The sequence below is a fragment of the Centrocercus urophasianus genome, unplaced genomic scaffold, assembly GCF_019232065.1.
Source record: "Centrocercus urophasianus isolate 14NV4802_14NV808 unplaced genomic scaffold, USGS_Curo_1.0 seq_46, whole genome shotgun sequence".
Lineage (NCBI taxonomy): Eukaryota > Metazoa > Chordata > Aves > Galliformes > Phasianidae > Centrocercus > Centrocercus urophasianus.
In genome coordinates, this window is record NW_024885044.1 from 2,657,309 (window position 1) to 2,679,499 (window position 22,191).

The 22,191-nt window shown below is 38.3% G+C and overlaps 1 protein-coding gene across 3 annotated transcripts; it reads right to left on the reverse strand.

Moving 5' to 3' along the window:
* Window positions 1-727: 727 nt before the first annotated feature.
* On the reverse strand, window positions 728-22,115 carry LOC122168819 (serine/threonine-protein phosphatase 4 regulatory subunit 1-like). 3 transcript variants are annotated; one of them, XM_042834429.1, is made up of 20 exons: window positions 21,957-22,115; window positions 21,805-21,849; window positions 16,264-16,396; window positions 15,823-15,929; window positions 15,445-15,587; window positions 14,788-14,934; window positions 14,163-14,270; window positions 13,051-13,116; window positions 12,356-12,514; window positions 11,703-11,896; window positions 10,923-11,356; window positions 9,842-10,074; window positions 8,700-8,789; window positions 8,011-8,196; window positions 7,528-7,689; window positions 6,878-6,978; window positions 5,704-5,824; window positions 5,360-5,494; window positions 4,811-4,952; window positions 728-3,832 (listed from the first exon to the last, which is right to left on the reverse strand). In XM_042834429.1, exons 1-20 carry the CDS (start codon window positions 21,961-21,963, stop codon window positions 3,678-3,680), a joined length of 2,868 nt encoding a protein of 955 aa, XP_042690363.1. In that variant the 5' UTR covers window positions 21,964-22,115; the 3' UTR covers window positions 728-3,677. The 3 variants fall into 3 exon arrangements, with proteins under 3 accessions (XP_042690363.1, XP_042690362.1, XP_042690364.1); XM_042834428.1 differs by having other exon boundaries at window positions 8,700-8,804; XM_042834430.1 differs by lacking the exon at window positions 21,805-21,849 and having other exon boundaries at window positions 8,700-8,804.
* Between the last annotated feature and the right edge of the window lie 76 nt (window positions 22,116-22,191).

Genomic DNA, 22,191 nt, shown 5'->3' on the forward strand with positions numbered 1-22,191 from the left:
GGCTGTTCCATTGTGTTTCCACTTTTGCTACACAGGCTTCTCCTGTCTTTATGCAAAGTGAGGAAACGCTTCACTAGGAGGTGCAAGGGGCTGCTCATTCTCTTCATTTTTACATCATGTTAAATCTTGCAGAGAAAAAAGAAGGGGAGAGATCCTATGTTCTTTTGCAACAGTTGGCAAAAGCTCCAGAGCAAGAGATGGAACAGCCAGCGTCTGAAACAAACAAAAGGATGACTGCAGCAGCAGAACATACAGAAGACTCCTCATATGAGAAGCAAATCCAACCAGCCAGGTGCTGATTACCCATTCCCCCCTCAAAGTCTAAAAGCTTCACAATCATTCATTTATGCAGGATGTCTGAGGGCATCACTCTGAAAAGTCCAGAATGTTGCTCCTAACTAAAATTTGGAAGGATATAATATAAAGATCTGAATGCCACTCTCATCCAACACATCCACAAGTCTTTTCCACTTAAAATATATCTTGTTAGAGCTCCAGTTCTGACAGAATCTAAGTTTCAAAGTACTGCTGGCATGCTTGCTTTGAGGAGTAAGTGCTGAAAGCTACTTCAAATCTACGGACATCTAATGGATTTTTTATTACACATCATGATGAATTCCAAAAGACCCTGGTTTAAAGAGATGATTGCACTTATGACAGGGAGATTTTCAGTAACCAAAGGAACAGATTCTTATCCCACTAATGACAAAAGTCAGTTACAAGCTGATTTATAAAACAGTCACAGATTTTATTGAGATAAATACAAATAGAAAGTTACATAGATTCTCTATTCTGACAAATGAATGACACTTCCAGAGTGTCTCCATTAACTGGGTTCTAAACAACACTGTGTACAGTCACAGCTGCCACTAGGGCAGCATCCCCACAGATGCCAAGTGTACATCATACATAAGATACCAGTGAGTTTGAATTCCAAGCAACATGACTAACATGCTTTGGATTACAAGTGCTTGATGATTTCCTGTAACAGTCAAGCAATATTGCACCCACTAACATTATTTTCATGTTCCTTAGCTAGAAATGCTTTAAAGTGATATTCATACTGTTTTTGTGGAAGTGGATTAACTAACTTTGTTTCGTCTGGCTTTTAAAATACATACTTTTTTTTTTTTTTGCATAATTTAAACCCAGAGGATTGTATGCTAACACACAGCTTTACTCATCACTGTATACATTTGTCCAGAACAAGATGTAAAGTGCAGTCTTTAGTCATGCTGAAATCATTTCTAGTAGAAAATTGCAACAAAAAGGCAAACCTTGTAAAGGGTAAACCTGCACCAACAGACCTGCACTTTGTCATACAAAAAGAAAAAAAGACACTCCCAAAAGCTATGGTGTCCTCCATTAGTGCATGCAACTGTAGAGTTCAAACAAATTTCTGAATGCTCCAAATGAAATCTTACCATTTGGAACAGATGTGATTTTCAGAGCTAGAGAGGTATTAAATACTGTCAAAAACAAAGATCTGTATTTAGTTTTCAGTGAACTTCTACAGATGGTGGCTTATTGTTTTTATATATAGGTATATATATATTCTAACTAAAAATTCTTAATGAACACTAATCAAACATGCCAAAACACAAAAGCTTGTGTGTTTTTCAGTGGATTATTGCAAGGTGACAAAACATTATCTAACAAACAGAAGCCTGGGCTGTGTCAATGCTCAACTTCATGTACATTACAAACATACTTACATATACACACAAAAACTTTGATCAGTGCTGAGAAATTTAGTGAGCTGGTAATAGAAAAACAGAAGTAAAACCTTCTCAGAAAGGCCTTAGAAAATTTGAACTGTTATAAAATACCAATATAAAGCCAGCATTAGAAAAAGATATTAGAACTAGAAAAAATTAACTTGAATAATCTTTGTTAAGAAATTGCAATCATAAAAAGTCTGTAGAACCAGTTAAAATTATTTAAAAAAATTGTAAAAAATTAAATGTAGAATGCTGCAGAATTTACAGCTTATGCTGTTTCTGTAAGAGCAGTGATGGCAATGGTACATTTCTGCCTTTATTTTCCAAAAGTATTGCGAACTCACAAGAAAACAATTTATTACAAATACTGTACATTATAATACAAGACTAGTTAGACAAACTGATACAAAACTGTACCCTTAAAAAATACAGCAAGTAGGTTCCTCAGCTGGACTCTGCATCTCAGACAATGCCACATCTTAAAAATTAATTTAAAGAAGTGAAATAAGAGGACAGAAATATCTCCACAGGTCTACTGACAACAAATTAATGGGTACACAAAGTAACTTATTACATGAAACCATTTTTCTAGTATTGAGAACTTTTTCTTCTTGAACAAGACAAACTACCAAACCAAACCAAACAAACAAACCTCTTTTTGTTTCAGGCCCTACGGGGGTAATGTAGGTTTGGAGCATAACAGAAGACAGCATCCACCAAGAATTAGCAGCTTTGTAATTCTGCAAACTAGTCAGAAGCTGTCAGATTAACGGAATTTTGTTCCATCTGTATATTGTCTTCTGAAAGACCTAAATCAACAAAAGGCACGTCCTGCTCAAGCCTAAGGATCTCAGTAGCCTACACCTGTTGCCTGCCTCTATACTTACCATATAATAAACAAAAGTCCTAGAGCAAACTGAATTAACACCTTTACCCTGAACACTTACTATTTGGAGTTTCTCCAGAACTTAGATGTCCTCTGTCCTCTACATCTTATGAAAAAAGTAACAGGTTGATGGGGATCTGAACGTTGGCCCACTTCACAGTGCTCTTCAAATGAAGCGGGCATGAAATAGACCTGTAAAAGAGCCTAGGTCTATAAAATCCTGTGATATCCTTCCAAAGATACTAACGTGTAGTAAGAACTGAATCCTTTAGCTGAAGGGAACTTCACTAGGATGGAATGAGTAATTTTCAGTTTGAGACATTAACAGTCCCTCTACAGCTACAAGCACCAGCAGTAACAGCAGCAGCGTTAACACCTGTAAGAGTACAGTTTAGTAATAAACAGAAAAGTCACAAAAAGTCAGAGCTCTGTGCTTTGAAAAATATCACATTATATTAAGTAAAAATGAACCGTGCTTTACCTCCAGCAGAATAACTACTTTATAAAATGAAATGATTGAGCTTTTTTCCACTGATACAGAAAAGAATTCTTCATCTTTTCTTGTTAAAAATTAAGAGCTATTTACATATATACAATTCCTCCAGTTAAAATAAAATGCAACACTTGGAACAATACAAAAGCTACAATAAAACTGAGAAAATAATATCTTCAGGTAAATTTGCTATAATGAAGTTGCAAGGTTTAGAAAATATTGTAAGCTTATAGCAAGCAACTAATGGAACTGTTTTGTTAAAAAAAAGGGATTTCTAATTACTGAGAACATAAACTATGTGTAAGAACTGACAACACCAAATTGTGACCTAGCCTGCAGTTACCAGCCACATTTGTAAAGAAAAAAAAAACCAAAAATGAATTGCTCAAAAACAAAGGTAGAAAAACAGTTGTAGATGGAAAGTAGTCATGGAATGAAGATGATGGCAATTCTCAATAGGCCCTTTTTAACTCAAGAAGGCAAGAAGTAGTTTTTGTTTGTCCACCTTATTCATACTAACCATGAATGCTGTGCAAATAATAATTTTGATGTTCAGAGCTTACTGGAGAAGAACATACTAGTTTTGTTTCTCAGTGGGAGAACTGTCCATGTTGTTTTGCCTTAGTTTTATGGTAGCAAAGAAGGACACATCTTGATCTCTGTCAGACTGCAAAGCTTGAATAGTCTCCTCTGCAGCTTCTAGGTGAGGATTGCCAACACTCTTAAAATAAGCTGGAATAAGGGAGAAAATGAGAATTTTAATCAAAGCCAAAAAGAACCTTTTAAACCACAGGGCATACACAGCACAGAAATACCGAGAAAGCTGAAAATACATGGACGTCTCTCATCTCATTTATAGACTTTGTAGAGACATTACAGCAAGCTAAGGAAACTGATAAAAATATGCAGCTTCTTATTTATCTTACTAGGTACATGAAGAATTTCTAGTTCCTAAATGGAAGCATATCAGCCAACAGAAAGAGGCTCAGGAAGCTGCAGCTATACAGTGTTTCAGAAAACACTCGCCATAACTTTAACTGAGAAAAAGCAGAGGAAATCTCTGTGCCTTGCTTTGATTAACCAGAAATCAGTCTTTTTTTGTTTTCCAAGGAATGATAATAGTGAAAATCTTAGCAGCACAGAAAATGACATTATCTCCTACTACAATTGTTACCTTGAGACAAAAACAAAGCAAACCGTTTCAGAAAGAGGTACAGCTTCATTTGAAGTACCAAATGAAAATATACTTAATTCAAAATAAATGCATGAAATAAAGTAAGAGTAACTAAGATGATGTTTAAAATTTTGAAATAAAAAATATTTGCTGTAAGCATTATAGATACCAAAAATAAATACATGCAGTAACAGGGAGTAACAGAGCTACTTCCTGCCTTAAGCAAGTATGTAACCGCCCCCTAGTGGATGAAGGACTGCACTTGATGTATTATCCCTGCCAATTTACAGCCCCTTATGGATGATGAACAATCATTTCAAGTCAAAAAAGACACTGTTATACATGTGTAAATTCTGATTTAGGAATATAGATTTAAGTGCAATATCCCAGATTGCAATGTATCATCGTGCTTTCGGTATGAACAGAACTAAATAAGTTTTTACCAGTCAAGCTGGCCAATTTATGAGTAACTGCACTGGCAGATGAAGGACAACATTCATGAGACTGGACCTTTGAGAGGAAGTTAGAGACCATACCTTTCTCCAATAATGTCTGCCTCAGAGCCTTGGCAAGCAGAACCCTTACGTTTGGCACAGGATCTGAAGCAAGACTTAAGAGACTGGGCAGTAAGTGTTCAACAAACTGATCAACAGGCATACATTCTTCTTCTACCACAGCCTACAAGATAAAAGCAAAAAAATAAGAGCAAGAGCTGTGTTAAAAAGACTGTTTTTGTCACTCTTTCCTATCTTGTCCTTAATTTTGCCTGAACATTCAAAAAAGTCCATATAATCTCTTGTCCAAGCAAAGTCAAAGGAGGTATTACAGAATGTTATCGTACTAGGACTTATTTCCCATCTCAGCTACAAGGATGCCAGAAAAGACAAGGATCAGTTTTTCCAGCAAGAGGCACAGCACAACAGAGGCAACAGTTTCAAAACTGGACAGCCATTCCCTATTGCCAAGGCCAGACCAATTTACAGAATTTTAAGAAATTTTGGATTTCAGCTTTGACTACATTATTGGAAAGCCTCAAACTGGTTCCAAAGTTGATTTACATTTAACCACACAATGAAAATTCCAACCTGACAAATGAAGGCAAAAGCTTGTCTTCCAACCCACTTGGAGCAGTGGCGAAACCTCACTACGAGTTCATTAATGAAATTTAATCCCAGTGCACTTGCATTGTTTGCATAGAACTTCTGCAGTATTGCTACAACCTGTGAGCAAAGGAAGGGGAGGAGATGAAAAAAAGAAATGAAACACGTTGTAGCCCTGAGGAAAAGGAGATTGTTGTATTTGAATCTCACAAAGAGAAAACAAGCATATACAGCATAATCAGCTCTGCTTACAGAATTTAATAAATTATTATGTTTATTCTGGAGATAAGACTTCTGCAGAGAAAGCATAAGTGAAGATAAAAACTAACCAGTTTGAAGGAGATCCACCGAACTTCTGAAACTTTATCAGAGCAGAGAGTTAGTGCAATATGTCTTAAGTAGTCATAGACATCATTGGGATTGTAGAGTTCCAGTATCAGGATTAGCTGCCTGAAACAAAGAAGCAATTGGGTCACACAAGTGCACCACTAACCTGCTTCAACACCGACTGTTAGAGGTAAGGAAGAATCACTTGGAGCCTCGAAATCACCGTGGTTATTATGAAGCACTTGAACAGATCTTCTCTTTAGAAAGGTACATACATGTATCAAAAGAGGCACATGCTTTATTCAGTGAAGCAGTGCTAGAGAAACTTCTACCCAAACTAGCTGTCCAAATGCATCAAAATAACAAAAACTACAAATTGAAGCAGAATGAGAAGTTTCTTCACAACTTCAGGCCAGTATCAGCTACCTTACTGCAACGTAAAAATGACAGATTTCTACAGAAAATTAAGGCTATGTTTCAGAAAATGATTTAAATTTAGGAAACTGCACAGAGCTCACTTCAGTCACACCAACTACATTACTGCAGCCATCAACAAATCAACCACAAAGTAACAGCAGCCTCCACTAGATGTCAGAGGACTGCTGTACAACAGAACTGCACCACAGCAAGATTTAGTTTCTTGAGTTAAACTACAAAGGGAAATTACATCCTCAATATCACAAACAAAGCAGTGAGATAAATAGAAAGACCAGTTTTCAGCTGCAAACAGTTTACAAACATTCTTTGGATATATCAATTACCAATAAGGTTTGCAAGAAAAAGAACTGAAGAATTGGGAGACGTCACTATCAATACTATATCCCCAAATACCAACTGAATAATGCTTCTAACAATAGGTTACATATCTGCAGGATAGCAAACACACAGAATCATTTTTCTAATACATTTCCTTAACTTTACAGTCAGTCCAGAACTGAGTAAAATCTGAAACCTCACTGAGTAGCATCTATCAGATTGTCTTATTTCAGAAGCTCCATGCAAATCAGAACTTCACTTTGATACGTGACAGGTATTCAAGCTTCTATTGTGCTCAATTACAACACAATTTGCCATTTAAGAAAGTAAGAAAAAAATGCTAGTTAGGATTATTATCCACTAACTCCTCAGCATAATAATCCATTCCCAAGTTAGTAATGTACATGAAAGTTCCCATACTCTGCCAACTCATAACGAAACCTCCAGTTCCTGCTGTTATCAGTCACCACAAATTCTTGAAGCTGGTAAAGATATTCTCGTCTTTTGTCCGCATGAAGTAACTGAAAAAAAGCAATATTACCATGAAACTACTCAAGTTAAAAACTCTGCTGAATTTCTCTATTAACATCTGTGTGTCTTTTCCCACTTGAAAGCAAGGTCATCCACAAGATATTTACTGCAAATTGTGCATAACCAGCCAACTACCTGGACAGGCCAGACAAAGACATCCAAAAAGAAAAACCCACCAAAACAAACCCACACAAATCTTCCCTTCTGCAAGGACATCTGACAAAGCACCATCTCTAGGCATTACAATTACCAACCAAAAACTAGGGATCTTTGCTTACTGTGCAGCAGACCACAAACATTTGCTCCCTTCTCTCAAAGTACTTATTCTTTCCCTGTATCAGGAGCTTTTACAACCACGTTTACAGAAGTTTTCAGTTTTGATATTTTACTGGGTTATAAGAGACAAGTGGCAGCATAGCACAAACTTTGGCTTTTACAATTAGATATTGATGTCTGTATCTCTAACTAAAACACACTTCTTTTTTTTCCACTCAATTATGGTTTCTTGAGAAATTACATTAGCTTTTATGCTTTCCTACCTTTAGAAAATCATAGAGATGTTTAAGGACACCAATGCGCACTTCATCGAGATCTTTCAGGAAACCATTGAAAATTGGCACCAGATCAGCAGCTGTTAGCTGATCCCCCAGAATAACTGCCAGCTCATGTATAGAGAAAGCCAACGTTCGACGTACTTTCCACTGCAAACAGTTTAAGAATTGATATAGATTAGGCACAATCATCAGAAAACAAAACAAAGCTTTCAAAGGCACCCATGTGAGGGACTGAGAGAGCAGAACAACTGAAGCAAGCTGCACAGCAATAGGAAGTGCCAATTACATTTATGGACTGATTTAAATTCTGATTTTTTTATTTTTAGTCTATGTTTAATCACTTACAAGAAAGTCTGTTATAACTTCAGCACAGCAAACCAAAAAAAAAAGCTACTCAAAACTCTGGTTGGAGACAACTTTTTCATTTGTTTGGTTTTGCTTGGTTGTGGTACTTGTTTTGTTTTTTACCTGCACATCTGAGGCCAGTGTCTCATAGGTATCTTTCAAGCAGTGCCAGTTTTGCCTACCCAGCGTTAAGGCCACTCCAGGAAGACTGTATGCACAGTGCTTGGCTATTTCAGTATCAACCGTCTGGGCACGAGCAGGGTCAGTCATGGACAAGTACTGGTCAAGTAAAGGTTGAGGTATGATATCCTGTAAAGCAAGAGAGCACATGAGAAACACACATTTTCCTTTAATTTAAAAATCAGTAAGAAAACATTCCTATTGTGCTACAGTATTGTCTTGTTACCAATTAGTTGGCATCTAAGTTAAAACAACAGCAACCCTGTTTTGTGGGTTAGCTTCACTGTAAACAACTAATTTGTCTTCCCATTAAGATACACCATTCAGTAATGAACAGTAAATATTACTTTATCAATGTGCTACATCGAATCAAACTGAAAATACATTCTTCACTGAAGACAAACAATAAATCCAGTGAAAAGTACAGTTAACTCCTACCTTTGTTGCAGATTGCCTCTACCCAGTAGGCAGCACTTAAACTTGTTTACCAGAAACTATTTTTCTAGTTTTCAGATTTAAAATAAATTTCTCCTTAAATGCTCAGAGCATTTCTTCACATTCTACAACTGCAAAAGCTAACGCTGTATTAAGGATAAGATGAACTCAGCTAAAGCAGGTGGTATTTCAGTCACCTGTAACTTTGATTTGTCGTCTTCAAACGGAGGATGATTCTCCTGTTCTTTCTTTAAGAATACACTGGTTCCTCTGTGTTGTTCCGAGTCCTGCAGAAGGACATTCTAGGCAATGAAATCAGACAGCCTTAGCACCATTTGCAATATTTCAAAGCATCACACCAAGAACAATGCAATTCAGATACAAAACAGCCTTTTGTAAACAAAACCTTGTACAGGCAAAGCCTTGCTCAGTGTTTGTACAAGCGCAAAAAAGATAACGGTTCAATACTAAAGACAAACACTATTAAGACTGCAATAACAGAAAGGGGAATGGTAGTTAGATTTACTTATAAAAACAAAGGTATTTTAATGCAATAAACTAACATTCATTCAGAGTTCGAATGGCTACTTTACTACATTTTTTACTCTTGAACTGAAATTAAAGATTAAGCAAGGTAGCAGAGCAGTTGCTTCACTAAATCAATATGATAAATGGGTAACTTCTTTTGGAAAAAGAAAAAAAATAAAAAAATAAAAAAAAAAAAAAAAAATCACACATCTCCCTCCAAATATGAAAACTGAAAGAATTAAAAGGTTTAAAAGGCCAAAACCACAGGGAGTCTTATAAGATCATACAGTTTGGGTGTTGGTCTTTTTAAGTTTTTGTTTGTTGGTACAATTTTGTTTGTACAGTTTTAAGTACAGCTTTTGTTCACAAATGAAGCTAGTTTTTTGTTTTGTTTTGTTTTTTTTCTTTTTCCTTTATTCAAAATTATTATCAGAAATACTATTAAGGCACAAATAATTCTGCAATGTGTACATTGTGATCAAGAAATTGTGTGTGTACCAGGAACTGTGTAGATGTCACATCTAATTCAGCCTTCCACATGAAGATAAAAAGATTAATTTTAAATTTATTGCAGGAAGAACTGAGACTGTACTTGATATGTTTCATATGAAAAATCGTTCAGGGTTACCACAAAGTTTTACCTCACAGGTTCTCTGTGAGTACACAGAAATAATAACCCTCAATAGTTTTATTTTGGTAGCAATACTTGAGGGCCTATAGGCCAGAATTGGGTCGATGTCACTGTCTACATAAAAACACTACTTCAGCTGGTAAGAATTCCTATCAGCCACAGAGCACAATACATACTTACTGTGTTTTTCAGTACATTGGTAGTGGGCTGCTCACTGATGCTATCTTGGGACATAGAGGATGAAAGAGTGCCTTCCTCCACCTGGTTACAGGTTGCATCTGAAACAGCTGTTTGATCTGAAATGGTTTGGTTCTGAAGTTCACCACTGCTCTCTTCCATTTTTCTCGTCTCACAATCCCCAACAGAATCAAACTGAGCAGCTCTGAGAGCAGCAGACAACACTTGGACCTGAGCTGTATAAAGCAAAAGATACCATTCAGTCTCTTTTCTGCACTTAAAAGAATTAAACTTGTAATTACTTAATCTGAAGGAATAAAAAAAGTCCAAACTAAGCTTCACATAAACATGCAAACACTTGATATTTGAAAAGCCAATTACTCTTCCACAAAATCTCCACTTTAATACATCCAAATTGTTGCTCTTAATTTATGTTTTCAACAGAAACATCTATTAATTTCTACTACTGAAAGACACTTCTGACAATCCTCATGAAGTATCACAGCATACCAGCTCACATCCCATTCCTCACCATGTCAAACATATTAATACAAATTCTTTTTCATATTCTTGGATTTTTAATGCCTTCTCCAGGCAGTCGAATACGCATTTAAAAACATTATTAAAAAATTCTAGCTAGGGGAGGAAATTAGTCACACCACTTCTAAACTGGTTAGCAGAAGTAGATGGAAAATAAAAGGTCAGGTTTACCACTGACCAGAATCACCAGTTAATGTGGACAAACTGTACTGTTACAGTGCACTGCTTCTATGAACAGGAAGTTACTAATTGTTCAGAACAAAAAAAACCACAGCAGCTGTATTTCCACATGCCTACAGCAAGCAGCCTCAAGACACAACAGAGGATAATTTAAAGAACAGTAGAATACTTTGGAAATTAGGGAAACAGAAGAATTGATAAAAGGCATATTTACAAGCTAATTCACTGCAACACTTGAGAGATTCAGTGGAATGAGAAACTTGATTAAGGATGACCGATGTCATCACCACCAAAAAGCAGCCAAAGATTTCTGTAAAGGTGAGGATCTACTGGGAAAGAATGTTATTTTCTTTGTTAGTCTCACCTTGAACATCTGGATCATCTATGTGCTCCTGTAAGCTTTCCAGAACCTTTTTTATTTCACTGCTAGCAACGCAGTTATTACACGGCCCTGAGCAGCTGTCTTTGTGCTTCTCAGTCTTGAACTGAAGCAACTCCAGCTCCTGACTTATATCAGGCAGCGGAGGCCGCCAGTAGAGAAAAGTATTAAATACATCCTCAGAACACTGTAGCCTTGAGGTAACTGCTGGAAAATTGATGTCCTTAGCGACTTCCACACCAGCAACAACTCCATCATCCTGAGGCAATCTAGACAGATCTTCTCCAGAACTCATACAGCAATCTGAACTTGCTTCCCACGTGTCTCTACTGAGGTTCTCAACAGAGACTGGCACATTAACTTCAGCTGAAGTCTCCTCAGTTGATGACTCTGATTTGATTTCCATTGGTTGTTCCAAACTGATAACAAACACACAGTTATCCATATAAAATATCTATAACAGTAATTCCTCAGTGAAATACTTCAGAAAAATAGTTTCAACTACAGAAGCTTATTTTGTCTGCAGAAAGACAGAAAATATGTTAGTACTATGCTTTATTTCACCAGTCTTCCCTTTATCTTCCTTTGAAGCCATAAACATCAATTACACTTTAATAATGTGGCTACACTCAGACGTACATGCAAGACATCGTATTTCATTCCTTTCCTGGAACTATTTTCAAGATTTTTACCCCAAGCAACAACTAAAAGAATTACCTTCTTATTTCTCCCTTCCCCTACAGCACATCTTTCCCATGACTTTACCTGCATGATGCAGCATTTGCAGTAGAGGCAATTACAGTCACGCTGCTGCTTGGTTGGCAGGAATTGGAATTCACATCTTGTGCTGATGGCCGGATGCTCAGTGTCCCATCTTCTCGGATGTAGAGTCCAGCACTTGACGGATTTGCAAAAGTGGAAATAAAAGGGCCAAGAGACTGAAAAGCTGCCTGACGAACCTGGTGTAAGAGAAAGACGACATTCAGGATTCGTGCAACTCCTGTAGAGCTAATGCTTAAAATAAAATTAGGTTTGAAGTTGTTTCTTACTACAACAGCTTCATTTTATACAAAAAATAACCAATTAACAAATAAGTGGCATCTATAAAAAGAATGTTGGAATATTAAACGTGCATCTACAAACATGGTAAGGGTCTCAGTGCAGACTTCAAAGAACACATTTAACAAAAGCAACCTATTCTCTGAAGACTACACTTAGAATTTCTATCAATTTTCTTTTATAGTAACAAAAGAGGTAATGCAAGTTAAAAATCTTTTTAGAGAAGCTTAAATTTTACTAGATTAGAGTCTTACCCTAGCAAATTTTGTGTGGAGAACTTACAGTGTGGCTCTGACTTGCTCATTACTTGTGTATGATCTGCCTGGGGGGACGCACCAGTGACAAAGTGAGTTACTTACCCATCTACAAGTGTCACTAATAAGACTGATGAAGAGTGGGGACAGTTTGCTCCTGCGGACCTCTGGGGATGTGGTGTAAGACACTGCCATAAAGCATTCAGCACAAGCTTTTCTCATGCCCCAAACACTATCAGAACAAAGCTCAAAGAACTTGGGAATCTGCCAAAAATAAGCAAAACCAAGACAAATTAAAGACTAAGCAAAGACTGTAGTAACTTACTATCAATATATTTCTTTGGAACTGGAGACGATGAAAACTCACAGAACAGATGAGTGAGGACAGGTTAAAAGTAGTTTTTCCCTGTTTCTTCAGTTAATATATATTTCCCATTTACTTTTATTAGGGCTTTATGTATAACTACATGCACTGGAAAATATAATTTCAGGAAAAGTTAGCCATTTATAATTATAACTTGATTGTTCATCTAGTTCAGGGAAAAGAAAGAGTCAGTAGTTCAAAAGTATACATATGAGCCACCAATTATATTTAAAAACATTCTGAAAAACAAGAGCTGTTTATTTCTGCTCAATTCCAGTTCTGATATACAATTGCAATCAAGCCTTATACAAAACCATTTCAAAAATGCATCAACATAGATTACAAGAAAAGACCTCATTATTCAACTTCTTGAACTGATAAAAACATGTGTTGTAAATGGATTTGGATTTTTATTTTTTATTTTTTCCCAACATACCAGAAGTCTTTCTGTGGCTTCTTGTCCGACTGCATTACAAATGTCACCAAAATTAGCCGCACAAATCTGAAGAAAAAAAAGTCAATAACAACATTCTGGACTTTTCAAGTGCTTTAGTTTCATCATGAACTTCACCACTTACACCCACTAACAACGGCACATTTGACTATTCAAATTTCAGCCATGTAACTACATCCTGTAACATTAGCTCACCCCAGATAAAGACTCGATACAGCAGGCTTCCGTAAGCCACATGTCTTTGAAATCAATAGTGAAAAGTACTCTGCATTGTGAAGAGTTTCATCTGCTTCAGTAATAATTAAAAGGGCCCAACAAGCCTACTGGAAGTTTAATGACTTGGAACTTCAGCTGTCAAAAATAAAGCAGACTAACACATGATATGAGGGTCAGGACTTAGGTGCACTGATAGAACTCTCTTTGCTGGCTTAAGCGCTTTGCTGAAGCAAAGTTTAACCAAGGTCTCAAGTTGGTGCCATTTACAGGGCAGTAACTTACAAATTCTATAATTAAGGCAGGATAGGACATTCATTCATGATGCAAAAGAAGTAGCTGAAATCTAAAGTCAATTAACATGGGCCTCCATTAATGTCTGATTTATTTAATGTAAGTCAGAATTATAAAGCTCTAACACAGGTCACATTCCAACAACCACAGCTTACATTAGGGTCCAAACTGAAGTTCTAAGTGACCTTTAAATCTACTGAACTATTTTAAGACTTCATAGTATGAATTTCCTTTGTACTTGATCACGACTTAGAATAAATCTCACACTTCTGAGACTTCTCTGTTCAACAGTATAGGATGAATCTCTCAAATATCTACTCCTTCTGAATTTCTGGTTTTGAAGTACTGACCATGGTGGTTTAAGTATTGGTTGTGAAAAACTATTAAATGGTCCCAGACTTGCTATTCCCAAAGGACTGTTACCTATTTCTTTACTGAACTTCAGAAACTACAGCCATTCCAAAAACTGGAAAGCATTCTTCTAAGAATCTTTCAAATTTCATTAGCAAAAGTTATAATTTAATTCTTCAAGTAGGCATTTGAATAACTACATATACACAAATTCTTTCAGTTGAAAATACACCAACCTTTCGGACTTGAAACAATTTCCCATCACTACAAAGTTCACAAAAACGAGGAAGTAGCAAGTGCTCAACTGTTGTTCTGCTCAGCATAGAAGCCATTTTACAGATTATCTGAAATGAAGAAGAGAATATGAGGAAGGACAAGAAAATTAGAAAGCTTATAAGCAAAGTCCCAAACTGCTCCTAAAAAGTTACTTATGTTTTTTAAATCTCTCAATATAAGGTATCAAGTCCTGACCTTGCCCAAATCCTTTGAGAATTTATGTTTTTCCAACAGTGTTCAACATTACAAATAACTAATAAACTTACAGATTCAAGATCTAACAGCTTAACAGACAAGCTGTGGTTCCAGCTTCAACTATATCACTACAGCAGTTCTGCAATTTGCAACTGAGCAAATTATCATAAACAGAGAAATACAACAAACTGCAATAGTGATGGTATAGAAAGTTTAGGCTCCATGATTACTGTAGAGCTCTTAGGCTTATTAAAGTACTGCACAAAAGCTGTCACAAATACATTCCAAAAGGGCTTTATAACAACACTGATAAAAAAAATAGAGAAAAAAAAGCAATTAAAGAAAAGCCTAACAAGGTAAAGACACAAGCTTTCCTTCAAGTTCACTCACATTCACAGCTTCCACTTTATACTCATCATCGCTGTCAGGAGCAGAGAGGTCCAACAGAATTGGACACACTTTGTTTTCAATGTCACTCTGAGAAACAAGATCTTGTTCCAAAAGTATGAGCAGTGCTTCTTGACCTGCCTTTCTAACCTGTTAATGTGAACAAACAGAAGTCTACAGCTGTAAAAACATTTACTGATGTGACAGCTACAAGAGGTATGCTTCTGTAGAATACAAAGGTACAAGGTTAAAGAAAGAGGAAAAAAAAAAAAAAAAAGTTTAGCACTATAAATAATTAGTAATAAATATTAAATGTTAATCTAATTGTTAGATGCCCTTGCATCAAATTGTGAGGAGAAGCCAAAATCTTAAGTGTAAGTCAGAATTCAGAAGCCACGACTCCAGTAACACAATGTCAATATGCCATTAGGTAAATCCTGCAAGTTCCCCTCTAAGGGAAGTAGGAAAAAATACGTATATTCTTCCATATAAATTTACTTCCATAGTAAACTGTGCTGCATTCAATAAATACAAAGTGCTACAGAAGAAATAGATATCAATTAACAGGGAATTTCTTATTGCCTTTTTTCTCGTGCTTCAGGATTACCAAACCACAACAAAACTTCCAGATATTTAACTCACACAGCCTGTTTTTCCTACCTGATTGTTCACATCTGTCAGATATCTCACCACTATGGGCATCAGGTATTCAAAAAACGCTGTTGGGAATTTTGGCCGACTTTCTTGCAGAAAAATGGCAATTGGAGGTATTTGTTCCATCAGCTCTGTACGGACAGTTGGCTCTACCAATTAAAAAAAGTAGAAACTAAATCAGTAAATTCAAAATTAGAAACCTTAAGAAAAAGGCAGGATTTTATTTTGGTTTAACATTTACAAAATGGACTAAAATGAAAAGACTCAAAACATACAGAAATGTTACAACTGAGATTGCTGGTTTCTGAAGGAAATAAATAGAATAACCTCACAACACATCACCATGGTCCAGAATTACAAAAATTAAAATAAATACATTCAAACCTGCATCTTCAGAGAGCCTGACCACAATTTCCATTACAGTCAGGAAATCTTCCTCATTATTGCTGAAATCTCGAAAGACATCCAAAAGACCTCTGGCAATAATCTGCCTGTGAAGAGACAACATATTAATCGCCTTAGTATCTTGTCAACAACATGGGTGGAACATGGCAGGATCTTAGCAAAACCAGATGGAAACCCTACAAGACAAGACCAAGATCTACTCCGATCATTCGGACATACAAGGTGCACAATTTTGCCAGGCTCCAACAAAACAAAGACGGAGTCCAAGACATATTAAACAACCAATGGATTAAACTACCTTTTATGGAAAGTATTTTGTAACAGCTTGTTTTTCAAACAAATGTTCAATTTAGCAAAATAATGAGAGAAGTAGTGAACCCCTGACATCCACTAGTAGACTCAGAACTGTTGAATCCTTACCTGTTAAATACATTTTCACTGAAGGCATATTTTTCTAAACGAGCCAGTGGGGTCAAATTGTCCTGTCCTGGAATGTCTAAGAATGCTGTTATCCTCATGCTATCACAGTCTGGTCCATAATCTTCAAATCCAACTTGAAAGACAAGTATAACAGAACAACAAAACAAAGCGATTTTAAAAATCACACAAAAGTCAGCAAGAGATGCTGAAGTACAAAATATCCTACACCAACACTTTTTTCAGAACTATCCTTCAAAGCAAAACTGTGCATCACTGAAAACTGCTTACAAAAATCTCTAAGTTATGCCTAATTAAGCACAGAGCAACACTTGTATACAGAGCTGTAAAGTCAAGCCTTGAAGTGCAATCTATTTCAGCTGTCATAATATCTTTCCCTTTCAAGATTTCACATTGCAACTTGAGTGAGCTAACTACATGCATGTTAAAGAGGGCTCAGGTGAAAGAATTGTGTGCCACAAACTAACAGACAAATTCAGAATAAGAATCAGTCCCAATAAGAGAAATGGCAATTTTTGCAATGACAAAATCCCAAACCATATTGCTTTGAACCCACAAACTCTTGTCTGCTTCAAAGCTACCGAGGCTCCTTTTTCTCACTGAAGTCATGGGTCTCACTCATCTACATCACATTGGTAGCCTAGAAAACACCTCAACTTGACCTCATTTCTAAGGGAGCCTTTTACTGCAGACATTGTTAACTACAGAGTTTCTCATTTCATATAGAAACACATACAGCAATCGAAGTGACAGAAAATACTGCACTGGAGTAGCTGATATTTCTCAGTTTAAAACTTTCCCAGCAAAGCACGCTTCTGAATTATTCGGACTTTGTTCACACAAATAACAGCAAGTGTGATACTCCTTAAGCACAAATCATGCCACTACTGCTTCTCAGATGCAAGGAATAGTCTGTCTCAGACCAGCACGTGTGCTAGGAGTGACAAGCACTGTAAAACAGAAGCCAGTTCCTGACTTGGCAAGACATTATATTAGGTATTTAGATTGGTAAAGAAAACACAAAACTGGTAATAATTCGTAAGCACAATGACAGGCCAAACAGTCCGTGTTTGAAACTGCCTATAAAAAAAATCCAGGCACTCCAGGCTGCCTCCATAGGCAGAGACCTCCTGTCTGCAGGGAGGGGAAGTTTAAAAAAAAAAAAAAAACAACCCAAAAGTACCACCAAAAAAATACAGCAAACCATTGGCTAAACAAATAAACAAACCAGACACAGTTTCGTTTATAGCATCAATTTCTCCCACTTACAAAAAGGGGAAGAACAGGACATACTTAGCAGATTAGCAGATATGCACGTGAAGACCTACATAACCACCCCTTCAGTACTCTGGTTAAATAAAAAACTGAAGTATTTCCAAATACATCATCCCGGACTGTATAAAGCTTTTGCACACCCTAAAGAGAAGCCGTCATTATTTCATAATACTCTCTCAAATTGCCAGGAGGTAAATGGTGCATATACAGAATCACAGGTTCCCGACACGACAATTTCTTCAGCACTGCAGTGGCTGTACCTTCATCAGTATAACGAAGTTTCAACTCTATCCATCCTTTACCACTGGTTTTCTGTCACCAACACTTCTCTAAAGAACCCCTTAATCTGAGACCAGCTGTGATGGACTTTGGCTCTAAACTGCATCAATATCCACTACAAATCTGTATACAAATGATAATTTGTTACTCAGGGATACTAAGCCTCAGCTTTTTTCCTGCAAGGAGAAAGTCCAATTTTATACATATGACTGATTTCCCATTATTTAATACTCAGGTTTCACTTTACATGCTTAAATGGACTGAATCTATAGAAGACATTGCTTTCAAACTCACAGAAGACATCCATTACTTTGACTAGGAAATGGTTTCCTTGTATCAGATGCAAACTGAAGCCAAAACATTCTCCACAGAAATATACAGGTCATTAAAAAAAAAAAAAAAAAAAAAAAAAAAAGAAATTATTTGGACATACTCAGGGCAAAACATTACGCCGCAGTCCTCTGGGGAACAAAAGAATAAAACAAACAGACTGGATTTCTGAAGGCATCATTTCTAAGGAACCTATCTGAATTTTAAGACAGAGCAACTCTACTTTTGGGAGACAAGCTCCCACCAACAGCTCAACGGAACTCAAAAAGACGACAACTGTGGGTTCAGACCAATTGTTCCCACTTAAAATGTATACAGACAAAAGAGAACCCACAGCTACCTGACCAGTAGCACGTGCTACTCATTCTTATACTCGTTCTCATGGCAGCCTTAGTTTCATTCAAGGGGCCGTTATTATTTCTAAGAACACATAAACAACAACCATGAAGTTGCCAGGTTCAAATCACTTATTTGCACAAGTGTAGATAGTTTACACTACACAGAACTAATAGGGATTGATCTATCCGCGTGCTGGGATCCCTCCAAGCTTGTCTGAAGGTACCAGCACTTCCTGCTTCAAAGCAAACCCACTGTATGACTGAGGGCTGGCAGGAAGCTACAGACTGTAGGAGAGGATGCACATTTCCTTTTGGAGATTGTAACTCTTTCCCATCTCATAAACCAATTTCTGCCCATCCCCACGCCTGCACGATTACAGCATTACATATTTGAAGTGCACACAGACTGAGCATTCTTGCACTATCTGATTTTTGAGGCTAGCCACCCGCTGTGCAACGATTCACTGAGGCTTGAAAACAACACAAACAATAATAATGAAAACCCAACACACTTGCCATTAACTTCATCTAGTTCCCACTTGTTACTGAACTACAGAGCAACTCAAAAATGAATGCACTCAGCAGCCCATTTTGCTATTGGCCCCTTCATGCATTTTGAGCAGAATTCCTACCAAGTCAAATGATAGTGAAACAAATCTCTATAGCCTGACCATAATGCTACACCTAGGATTAGCTTTACTAGTTGAGCAGTTTTATTATTCATTTAATTGGCTAAGTACACATTAGTGCTTCTAGGACCTGAGGGAAAACAGAGTAAACCACTTTTACTAAGGATGAAGAGTTAAATACTCGAAATTTTTGCATGCACTCTCAATACCCGGAACAGTCACAGCAGAACCCATTTCCACTTCTCTCACAATTTTTTTCCCCATAAAGGAAGCAGCTATAGATAGCTCCAAGTTTTAAACTACAGGGTAGTAGTAAATAAATGGAAAAAAATAAGGTGGTACTTCTAATGTATATAATATTTGCTCACAGGTGAATGAAGTATTTATTCAGCACTTTCTTTCCAGTGAAACACAAAAACTTCAAATCTGCTCAGTTATAAACAAGAACTTCTGGTCAGCCCTGAGGTGGTCAGACAGATGGATATGATGGTCTCTACAGGTCCCTCCCAACTGAACTACCTAAGCCTATCCCACGTGTTGGAAGAACACCTGTGATAGTATATATATATATATATATATATGTATGTATATATATGTATATGTATATATATATATATATATATATATGTAAAGGAAACTAGTGGAGAATGAACGCCTAACTCCAGGACAAACCCACAGAACGCTATGAGATATTTGCACTTATTTCTGCTGTTTGTGCTTTATGCTCAGCAAACAGAACTCAGATGACACACTGGTATCTTTGTTTTATTGCAGACAAAAAAAAGAGAAATGGAACTGGGAACAATTCAATGATGGGATTCAATTCAATTGATGCAATCAATTCACATAGCTGAGCATTTGTTAGCACTATGAAAAGGATTTTTGTTTGCTTTTTTTTTTTCTAAATTAGAGTAGAAAGCATCGAATATTTCTAAGTCTTAAATAAGGTGCTGTTGCAGCTATCTGGCTGTTAGAGAAACTCAGGTGAGACAGATTCTGCTCTACAGAACAGATGAAACGCATCATCTAATATCTTTCTCACCTAAATCCTGCTCAAAACTCGCATGCTTTGTCGTTTAAGGTCTTGGTGTGGCCTTCTTTCATTTACTGACTGCAGTAACCAGCAACCTCCAGTACCTACTTATAACAACTCCTTATAGCCCTAACAAGGCTTCAAATCCTTATGTGCTAAAAAACCCATGTACTACAAGTATTACCCTCCAAGGTTTCCTCATTTCTAATTATAATTTACAATTCAGTAAGACTCACACCGTTACAATTTAAGTCTTTGCACAAATATCAAAGACATTCTGTAATACACTTACAGATACAAACACAAAACAAAATGAGCTATCTTGCATACAGTTAATCCCAACATTTTCTAAACATTATCAAAATACAAATGAACACTTTTTGTCCTACTACCAAAAGGGCAAAGCCTCAAGCACTGAAAGCAAAACCAGTTAGCAGCACCAGCTAATGACGTTCCATAGGAAGACCCCCTCCCTGCCTGCAGAGGCCACATCCCTGCACATCTTGCCAGGGGACACTTAGCCTCTTTAATACCCCACAGAATGGCCAGGGTTGGAAGGGACCTCAAGGATCACGAAGCTCCAACCCCCCTGCGACATGCAGGGCCACCACCCTCCCCATTTAATGCCAGACCAGGCTGCCCAGGGCCTCATCCAACCTGGCCTTGAATACCTCCAGGGACGGGGCATCCACAGCCACTCTGGGCAGCCTGTTCCAGCACCTCACCACTCTCTCTGTCAAGAACTTCAATGTTCTGCACCCAGTGTTTCTCCTGCTGTTTCTCAAAATCACCTTCTTTAAACAGGGTTTAAACACTAATGATAAGATTCAGGAAAAGTTATTCTGTAATTATCCTTCTGCTGTACATTTTCCAGCACTGTTACAATAACATTCACATGCTAAACAAACCAGTGCACAAACAAAACAAATTCTGCATCCGTTTTCTTTTTTTTTTTAAATGGAAAACTAAACGCAGCATCCCAGCCGCCCTATGTGCCAGCCGCTTTCTAGTTCAAACCAGCAGCAGCTGAAGCCTTATCTCTTGAGACACAGCTATCTCCAGGCTGCCCCGCACTCCTACAGCTCTGACCCCATGACACAACTCCGGACCGGGGGCTGCAGCCTCGTCTGGCACCCAAGGAAGGGCACTTCACCTAAACACACGGGCTCGTGTCGGCTAAGAGCAGCACCGAGGCGGATTTTCTTCCACGCCCTGCTCCAGCAGCGCACACAGTAACGAAGTCTGCGCTTCGGAGATGCTCCAAAAACAAAACGCAGCGCCTTTAGCAAAGCCTTCAGAGGCATCACCCGTCGGGATTAGTACAGCAAAAATCCCCCCAGACGGCCCCGGCCAACTTTCAGCCACAACAACAGCACAGTCAATCCTTTAAGCCGCCCCCGGCCCCCCCCCCCCCGCCTCGCAGCTCGGCGGTCCCGACCCGTCGCCCCTCAGCACGGCGACGAGAGCGACGCGGGCCGCCCCGCCAGCACGGCGATCCCTCGGAAGGCCCGCGAGCCGTCAGACCGCCCGAAAGCCGTCCGGGGGTAAAAACGGAGAGGTGAAAAGAGCGCGACAGCGGGGCCGTGGGGCGGGGGAGGGCCTGAGCGGGGAGGCAGAAAAATAAAAAACGGTTACTCACAATCATCTAAGTCATCCTGCAAATCCACAAAATACAAAGGGATCCCTACGAACAAAAACAAAAGAGACACCGAGGGGTTGGTTCGGGGGGCGGCGGTGAGGACGGTCCGTGGCAGCGCTGCCCGGTGCCGCCCCCCGCCCGCGCCCACTTACCGGCCATCTTGGATCGGACATGGGCGAGGAGGAGGAGGAGGACGGGAGCACGCGGGGAGGAGCCGCCCGCACTTCCTGCCCTCAGTTCAGCCTCCAAACGCGACCGGTTTAACAGCCGGCCGCTCCCCGCCGACGGATCGCCCCTCGACGGCCGCCGTCCCTTCCTCTGAGGGAGGAAAGCTGCGGGCGGCGGCGGCCGCGCTGGGGGGTGTGGTCAGGTGACTCCGGCGGCCGC

What these genes read in the sequence shown, in the direction of transcription:
- LOC122168819 (XM_042834428.1), bottom strand. An exon ending in CCAATGTACTGAAAAACACA is followed by an intron (nt 8,805 to 9,841) that starts GTAAGTATGTAT and finishes TTCATTGCCTAG; the next exon opens with AATGTCCTTCTGCAGGACTC. An exon ending in CACTGGCCTCAGATGTGCAG is followed by an intron (nt 7,690 to 8,010) that starts GTAAAAAACAAA and finishes AACTGTTTGCAG; the next exon opens with TGGAAAGTACGTCGAACGTT.